The sequence below is a fragment of the Mytilus edulis genome, chromosome 6 (genome assembly GCF_963676685.1).
Source record: "Mytilus edulis chromosome 6, xbMytEdul2.2, whole genome shotgun sequence".
Classification (NCBI taxonomy): Eukaryota; Metazoa; Mollusca; class Bivalvia; order Mytilida; family Mytilidae; genus Mytilus; species Mytilus edulis.
The window spans coordinates 57,533,999-57,543,206 of record NC_092349.1 but is presented as its reverse complement, the minus strand read 5'-3'; the positions used below and the strand labels follow the sequence as shown (position 1 = coordinate 57,543,206).

At 31.6% G+C, this 9,208-nt stretch overlaps 1 protein-coding gene across 1 annotated transcript; it reads right to left on the bottom strand.

The window, feature by feature from the left end:
* Window positions 1-397: 397 nt before the first annotated feature.
* Window positions 398-8,687, bottom strand: LOC139527978 (probable serine/threonine-protein kinase clkA). Its single transcript, XM_071323723.1, has 4 exons — window positions 8,475-8,687; window positions 7,275-7,333; window positions 3,558-3,669; window positions 398-1,702 (listed from the first exon to the last, which is right to left on the bottom strand). Exons 2-4 carry the CDS (start codon window positions 7,318-7,320, stop codon window positions 1,219-1,221), a joined length of 642 nt encoding a protein of 213 aa, XP_071179824.1. The 5' UTR covers window positions 7,321-7,333; window positions 8,475-8,687; the 3' UTR covers window positions 398-1,218.
* Between the last annotated feature and the right edge of the window lie 521 nt (window positions 8,688-9,208).

The following is a 9,208-nucleotide window of genomic DNA, read 5'->3' as shown; positions in this document are numbered from 1 at the left end:
TGGTGGTGGACCATACACGCTGGCACATTCTTTTAGGAACTTGAATGCATAAGTAGTGCTGCTGCAGTACTGGTCCAAGAGTGTAGCATGAAAAGTCGGCGTTAGGTCTGCCTACTGTGTGATGTCAAATCTATATTGGATAATATATCAATCCTTAACCAATATATTTTTCGTAAGAAGACTTCAATTTGGAAAATTTAAAGTCCTCCGTTTTAATAATGATAAAATCCGTAGCACATGCTATATTATCCTCGACAATATTAGCCTTCAGGACTTCGGCCCTCTGCTGGTATTGGTTACTCGGGGTGATACATAATGTGTTACGGTTTTTTACCGTGTATTATTCTCTATATATCGCTTCTTTCGCAAGGAGACAATAAAAACACAACTTATAAAAGAATTTAGGAACTTTTATTTGTGAAATTCTCTAAAAGAACACAAAATGAAAACGTCAACTATTTACAAAATCAAATGTATTACAATAAAGCAAGTTATCAGCAGTTTTGACATATAAACCACACATATAAAAAGGTGCAAACAACTAATACAAAACAGTTAATCAAATACAAGATTAATTAATCAGTCATGTTAATGTATCATAATATTTATATGCATTTTCAAAGAAAATATAACTTGATGTTGAACGTCCTTATCTAAGATTCTTTTTTTTTAGGACAATTTGGTTAATTAACAAGGTTTAGTTTTCAATACTGTCTGTCAATGTCTGTATCTATGCAATCATATGCACTACCTACAAATACACTCATCATGTATACCAGTATTAAGATAGTGTACGCCAGACGCGCGTTTCGTCTTCAAAAGACTCATCAGTGACGCTCGAATCAAAAAACTTTAATAGCCAAATATAGTAAGATTTTGCCTATACAACTATACAATTGTTCTCTAATTTATCCTACATTTTTTTCTGAAGTCAACAATCTTTTATGCTTATAAAAACAAGTGGTTTTCCTAGTCATAAAATTAGTTTGATAACATTAATTTACTGTTACCAAAAACTCTCTACCGTTTTATTGGTAATCACATATTTTGCACAGGAATTTTTATATAGACTGAGTAAATCAACATCTGCAATACTTTTGATCTGGGACATATTTATAATTTCGAAAACAACAATCGAAAAAGCGTGCATAAAAATATTAATTACTATCAAAGTTTCCGACAACAACAACCCCAAATACATTTGCGTTCTTGTCAAAATTATCCTCGGTTATTACCTTTACTCCCTCTTTTTTTCTTATATGACCAGCTACTTTTCTTTCCATTGTTTCCGACATTTCCAGCCTTAAATACATTTGTATTCTTGTGATTATGATTCTGGTTATTGCAAATATTTGTGTTGCCATTTGCAGAATTTTTATTCCCTTCGTTGTTACTGCCGATACTCCAGTCACTTTTTTGTTCAGAATGTTCAAAATTTCCTACCCCAATTTCATTTGTAATTTTATTCTTGTTGTCAATATTAGTGTTGTTATCTGCTGTGTTTCCATCGCCTGTATAGTTACTTCCTATGCTCCATTTTTTACAGATTTTCAGAATTCGTTTCCTTCCAAAATGTCTTTCATTTCGAGCACCTATCACATTTGTATGCTTGCTCTTTTTTGTATTTGTATTGCCAATATTTTGATTGCCACTTGCAGAGTTTTGATCGCCGTTATTGCCACTTCCAATGCTCCACCTTTTCCTATTGAAAAAACAAATTTTTATCATCATAATGCAATGTATAAATTAAGGCAAAAGCAATCTACCAATGTTCAAATTTCATTTATCACCTAAAAAAGAGGCGAAAGATACCAAAGGGACGACATCCAAACTCATTAGCCAAAAATATACTGACAACACCAAGGCTAACAAAAAGCCCAACAGACAAACAATAGTACACAAAAAACATAACATAGAAAACTAAAGACTGAGCAACACGAACCCCACCAAAAATTGGGAGTGATCTCATGTGTTCCTGAAGGATAAGCTGATTCTGCTCCACATATGGCACATCAAGCAAACAAAATCAAGGTAACAAACAAACAAAAACTTCGGGAAACGCATACACTCAAAAGGATACAAGGACGGATGCGTCGGTTGGTATAATGTCTCCTATGTGAGATTTACCAATGATGTGAATCTAACTCAGTCAAAATGTCAAAAATAGGCATGAGACACAATCGTTAAAATTTCAGATAACACAACTTTCATTTATCTGAAGATATGAGACCATTAAAACACATCGCTAGTGCGTTTAGACACAGACATATCCTATTGGTCACCCAATTCGTGATGTTCACAGTAGAACTATGAAAAATATAAGGAAAATAATTCCTCTCCCATGCTTTAAGTTTTTTGAATAACCTTTCAAAATGGGTTTCGAAGTCAATCCCTGTACAAAGTGTCAAAATCAGGAATATGCCACACATAGAACAATCTGCGGTTGTTAAATTTTGATTCCCCCCGTCACCTTCATTTCGTATATTTTCAACATTGAACTCTTCGATCTGTTATGAAACATGTCTCCAGTGAGCTTAGAAAACTGAAACCCTGTTATGATCCACCAACTCATGATGGTAACCGATAAAAGTTCAAACTAATAAAAACGTTCAATAATATTTAATCATTATTGAGACAACAAAGCTTTGGGCAGTTGGTATAATTCTGCTTCATCATGAAAAGCTGTCCATTAAGAAAACTGAAATCATCAATCTTAAAAAATATCCACGAATATCAATGCAAAATATATATATATAAATGACACATGACTATCAAATTCATTGTTGCATATCTATTTGCAAGTAACACAATGCAAAATGAGATATAAATACTCACTGTAAAATTACTATTGACCAAATTCAAGTGTATGCTGTGTAATTCAAATATAGGTTATAGCTTATATTTTTTCAGCAAGTTTTGAATGGAGTTTTTGGTAGACGGTTAAATAGTATACCAATTATGATTTGAAATGGTCATTTCGATCAGAAGGCCCAGAAACTATTAATTTATTAAGTCATTTTCTGTCTTTCAGTTAATTTTTAGACTTATCCACTGCGGAAAATTAAAAGTACTATTCAGAAAATTTGCTGGCAGTCGATTTGGAACTGTACACTCAATGTTCAGCCCGTTCAGTAATTATTAATTAACTCTACACATTAACAACATACTTTATCGTCTTTTAAAAAAGGGTAATGAACAGTACTTAATTGACTGTAAGCAAAACGTCCGAGCATTTAGCGCAGTAGATAAGTCTGAAAGATTTAATATCACGTATTGTGTTGTTATTCATACTTTTCAGATGACGTTAAGATCCCAATGATCGTTTATCAATACAACTAATTAACTAGACAGTAGTGGTTTTTTTTCTTTTCGTAGTTTGTTTGTCATGATACATTGATCGTCTAATCTTTCAGCAACTTCTGCCTCATTTTAACTAGATATGTACAAGTATTTTATCAATTGAAGTCTATAACCCTCCAAAAACTAAAATTACAATATTAATCAACTTTGAATTTGAAATACACATTTATCTAAATCATCATAAGCATATACTTTACCTACGATTACTGATTCGGATATCACTGAATTCATATCTTGTTTTCATTCCGAAATCATTAAGTCTGCCATATATTTCTTCCACATCTGCATTTCTCTTTTGAATTGCCATTCCTAAAAATTATACAGAAAAGCCGTATTGTCATATTTCTTCTTGAAAAACGCAAAACAAAGTGCAAGTTGTTTAGAGTATTTGGTCTTTGCTGTTAAAAACATAAAAGCTCCCACTCAAGATCCCCCTTCCCTTCCTGGCTCAGGATGGTGACTTTAGGAAATATTGGCAACGTTTATTACACTCCCAAACCGTTTAGTGCTCAGTGTTATTCCCTTTTACCGACGCTATATTATTTTTTTCATACATCTGTTTTTTTCTAAACTCAAATTGACATATTAAATAATGCAAATTGGTCAAAATATCTGTAACAAACGCTGAATCCCAATTTCATTATATTCAAAAAGAGATATTGTGTTGTTGACAATGAGAAAACGATCAACTAGAAACCAAAGGGCAATGGTAATAGTAACTAATTGTTACCGTACCACCTTCAACACTATAGACCAGAACCTAAATCGTAAAGTTAGTTTTAAAACCAGAACCTAAATCGTAAAGCTAGTTTTAAAAGGCGGAAATTGAAATATGAAATGAAAATACTTGATACATCTTGAAGGTGTTAATCAAGATGTAATTAATACCATTTTCTACTTTGAAAGGGTAATGTACGACATTTAGTTATTCTTAATATCACTGTTTTAGTAATATGTGTGATTAATGCATACCTTTAATGAGCAAAAAAGTATCCTAAAAGCTAAGGATTTCCCGAAAAAAATCCCAATATAAATAACTGTTATTGTTGGAATTTGTCAATTTAATGTTATTGCTGTCTTATGTTGGTAACAGAATGTATTTTTTATGAAAGAAAGTCTTGTGGTGTTAGCATGATTATCACAACCACTTCCATTCGATTATTGGATCAAAACGCACATGCATTTAAAATTGTTGGACTATTTGCCGAGAAATTTGTCAAACCAGATTACAGATACTAGCTGTGTTTTTTCTTTAAATTAATAAAGGCATATTTCATACTTAAAGTAAGCATTTATAATGTAAATGTGAAAATTAGTTCATCCTTTACCTCAACAATTGTAAAATCTTCATATGTTTTATAAAACCAGACGGGTTTATACAATTTCATATGAGGAAAAAGGGAGTCCTTTTCAAAAATATTTTCTTGACAAAAATCAAGTATAGCTGTCATAAAGAGGAACACTTTTGTAATCATCTGAGGAGGTTATGTTTGGACAGCAAACGGTTTGATGTAGTACTGAAGAAAATGTAGAAAATAGGCGAATAATGCAGGGTTTTATAAAAAAGCGAGAATTTTTCTAATTTCCAAATTATAAAAGAGGGACAAAAGATACCAGAGGGACAGACAAACTCATAAATCGAAAATAAACTGACAACGCCATGGCTAGAAATGAAAAAGACAAACAGACAAACAGACAAACAATAGTACACATGACACAACATAGAACACTAAAGAATAATTAGCACTAACCCCACAAAAAGCTAGGGGTGATCCGGAAAGGTTAGCAGATCCTGCTCCACATGTCGCACCCGTCGTGTGTGTTGCTTATGTGATAACATACCCGGTAAATAGTCTATTTCGGTAGGTCACATTCATGAAAGGGAAGGGGATTGTAGTTTCGACATAAGGAACATATCCGATATCATTTGTGAAACGGTTATTCCATAACGGTCAACCAATTTGTGATGGCGTCCGTTAAATTTACGAAAGGATGATTTCAACTTCACACACTTGCTTGTGAGCAGCAACCCTCTGTCAAGAAAATTATGATAAGCAATGCAAGCACGGGAATATCGTATCAATTGGGAGATATGTACCCCGTATGCAGGTGCTGCTGGAATGTTGCTACTTAGAAATGAAAAGTTTACAATTGGAAAGCTGAAATCATCTCTTTTGTCGTAAAGTTTTGTTTTGAACCGACCCTCATTGTCAATTTCTAGATTTAAGTCAATACATGTATATGAGGCCGACTTAACTGTATCTGTAGTATCCTTCATCTCTAGGTCGATGGGATAGATGCGTTCAACATAGTCACCAAATTTTGAAAGAACATCATCTATTTAGCGGAAAGTAGAGTTAAAAAATATTGCTAACCTCTTATCTTTCTTCCTAAGAAGTTCCTGTATGCAGTCAGCCTCATAACAATAAAGAAACAAGTCGGCAAGAAGAGGGACACAATTTGTTCCCATTGGAATGCCAACAGTCTGTTTAAAATCACGTCTTCCGAACGTACCAAATATGTTGTAAATCAAAAAAACAAGCATCTTGATAAAGTCAGTTTCAGAGGATTTTTTGTTTGAATCAGAGTGATCCTTTACAAAGTAGAATGTGTCCCTCCCTAATACAAGATACAGTTTATCTACGGTGGCCATTCTTTTTTATGAAACAAAGCAATACCAACGCTTTCAATTTGTCTTTTAGTTTGGAATGTGGAATATTAGTAAGTGTAAAGTGTAGAAAAGTCAAATGTTTTAATACTATTACAAGATGAAAGAAGGTTAGATATTATGTACTCCAAAAGATCTTTGGAATTTTTAAGTATCCACATCTGATTATATTATTCCTTTACCATTTAAGGGATTATACTAATTCGTATTTTTTTTTAAATCATTTTGCCCATTATATGTGGACATACATGTAAGACTGTCCATCATATGAGACCTTACTACAAGAAATGATAATGTTATTTTGAAGCCTACAATTAACTGTACCTATGTTCACTGAATTACTTTTAAATGGTTCAAGTATGATTTCAAATGAAGAAAACTCGTTTATTTCCTATTGTACAAAGTTTCTTATCCAATCGATAAGGTTTACAAACTAACGATTCATACAATATATCCGTAAGCATTTCATCTTAATAGTTGCATTTTTCTTTTTCCCAAATCATGACCCTCAACTGACATTGTCAATATTTATATCATGTAAAAGAGTATGTAAACAAGAAGTTTTGATTTATTTTTGTAAATTGTATCCAGGAGACAGATTAATATAAACACTTATTGCTTGTTTCTGAATCCTATTTACCATGAGGTGAATTTATATTGTACAAGGTGCATCAAATTTCATAATAAAATATTGTTTGCACTAAGGACCCAATAAGCAAAAGGAAGAAGTATGATAAAAGCCATATGTAGCCTTGATAATGTAACAATATTTTAAAAACATTCAATATGATATTAATTTCAATGGAAATGAATAGATGATATACTCTAGTCACATAAGTAGATATATCCTATTTATACTTTCACAATATAACTTCAAAATAGTCTGCCGAAACACCTTCTGAAAGTGTTCGCAAAGTACACTATTTTGAACAACAACTGTGATGACGATAATCATTTGCAAATAATAAAGTCTATACAATATCACAATATAATCGACCAAAAGGGAGATATTTGAGATTTAAGATCGAAGCTAATTTTATGGTCCACCAAAATACATTTCTATTTATATCAATTGTTTATATCCTCTTCTTTAATTTGCAGACAATGACGTTACAAAATAATACTTTCATGTATGTCAGATGTAAATGGACACATTTTCAAAAAATAGTAAAATTACTTTAATGGAATGTTTATATGCAACTTTTTGTTTTACTTTTTTGTATATTTTTTAACATAAGTGCCATACCACAGACTGTCAGAAGCAAACAGCTAAATATTACTTCATCCCTCATTATCAACTGTTTTCTAAAATAGAAATAGTAATACCCAACATTAAGATAGCTTATAACTCTAGACCACAACAATATATTTTTATGTTTGTTGATATTTAGTTTATAAAAGTTTTATAAAAGAGTATATTTTCGAGTTTGCTTCAAAGTAGCAGTCTTTGAACCATTGCATTATAAAAGAAATTTATATAAAACAGTACGATTACAAGAACAGTAATATCACTTGACGAAAACGTTTATATTAAAGTTTACTATCTGGGGGAGGGGTGATTCCTTATATATCAAAGATACATTAAACAAATGCTAAACTGAAATAAAATTGAGAATCAAAATGGGGAATGTGTCAAAGTGACAACAACTCGACCATAGAGCAGACAACCGCCGAAGGCCATCAATGGGTCTTTGAAAGTTTTAGAAAAAAGAAAAATATATGTATGCGTTTATTTATATCAATACTGTTTTTTTTTTACTGTATGTTGCAATTTTCCAAAAGCTATTCCCAATCAGTGTATTTCAAAATACAAAGTTATATGCATAACCAGGACAATTAAAAATCCCTGACATAATTCAAAAGAGGAGAATCTCAATACATTTATATAAGGCCTCTCAATGATAAAAATAACAGATTTCTCTTTGACAAAACGGATATTCGGGAAACAAATAGTCAGGGAGACAAAAACCAAGGGACAACTGCAAGTAATTGAATGTCCAGTGAATAATACTTAGAAATATTCAGATTTATCGTAATGAGTTCTAAATCCATGCAATTTCTCTTACGTCCGAAAAACCGCTTAATTGACATCAGGCACAGTACTTTAAAAGATATTTCCTTAGCACACACCTTTGTGCTTATGGTAGTAAAGTATGCGTTTCCTCAACCCTGCGCCTCTCTCAAAAAAAAAAACCCTTTACCAATTTGATCTTATTCAGCGCGCGTAGATATAATCATACACTGGCTTATTCTCATAGTTTGTGCTTGTTACTTTGGTATTTATCTTTTAAATTGATGGGAGAAACTTGAACATAGGTTATCTGCTGTTATATGAATTTATAAAATCAACTAATAAACTTACAAAAATAATGGGAAAGAAATTACTGTATTACATTTAGACTGTAAACGAGATGAACGCATTGTTTTCAAACAAATTAAAACTTACCTTGAATTTTCTTTGCAGTATATAGCCTTACCAAATGTGTGTCTTTTTATATGCTAAATTTAATATACTTTTAACCACCAAAACCAATCAGAAATAGGTTTATCACGCTTCAAACTGTGTCTTTGCACACTTCGTGTATATTTAGCAATCTTTGATTTATACAAAAAAAAATCAGACTTAGAAGTGGGTGTATTTTGTTAAATATCTTAAAACTGTAAAATGCAAAATTGTTTTTAAATTCAAAAGAAACAGTTAGTAAAATAACATATTCGAAGTTGTTGATGTGTGTAAAAATGTGCATTAATGTATGGTAAAAGATTATATCACCTCCCTACATAATTAAATACAATGAAATGCAATCATTTCTAAAACAAATACGCCTACTGTCTTCTTTATTTTACTTTTTGTATTTTTAAGCCAAAAAAGAGATGCAGGGTAAACTTTATAAAAACTTATAACAAAATATATCAAATACCGTACTGGTATTTCCTGTATTTAAAGAAATGAATCCTGTTTTATTTTATATTGTATACAGATGTTGTTACTAACGTTTGAATCAATTACATCTGAACAAAAAATAGTTTGTTTGAGTGCATCATGATAAATTGATTATATATGAATACAAGTAGTGTCATCTAGACGTGCAATTCGTTGTTAATTTTGAAGATACATAAGGCTGGGGAAATTATATTAATTACTTTATATTGATCACAATAATAACGATAAAACACAAT

Coding starts and splice junctions, on each gene's coding strand:
- LOC139527978 (XM_071323723.1), bottom strand. CDS start 7,320: ATGAGGGATGAAGTAATATTTAGCTGTTTGCTTCTGACAGTCTGTG. Junction 3,670..7,274: donor TTTGCTTCTGACAGTCTGTG/GTATGGCACTTA, acceptor TATAATTTTTAG/GAATGGCAATTCAAAAGAGA. Junction 1,703..3,557: donor ATCCGAATCAGTAATCGTAG/GTAAAGTATATG, acceptor TTTTTTCAATAG/GAAAAGGTGGAGCATTGGAA.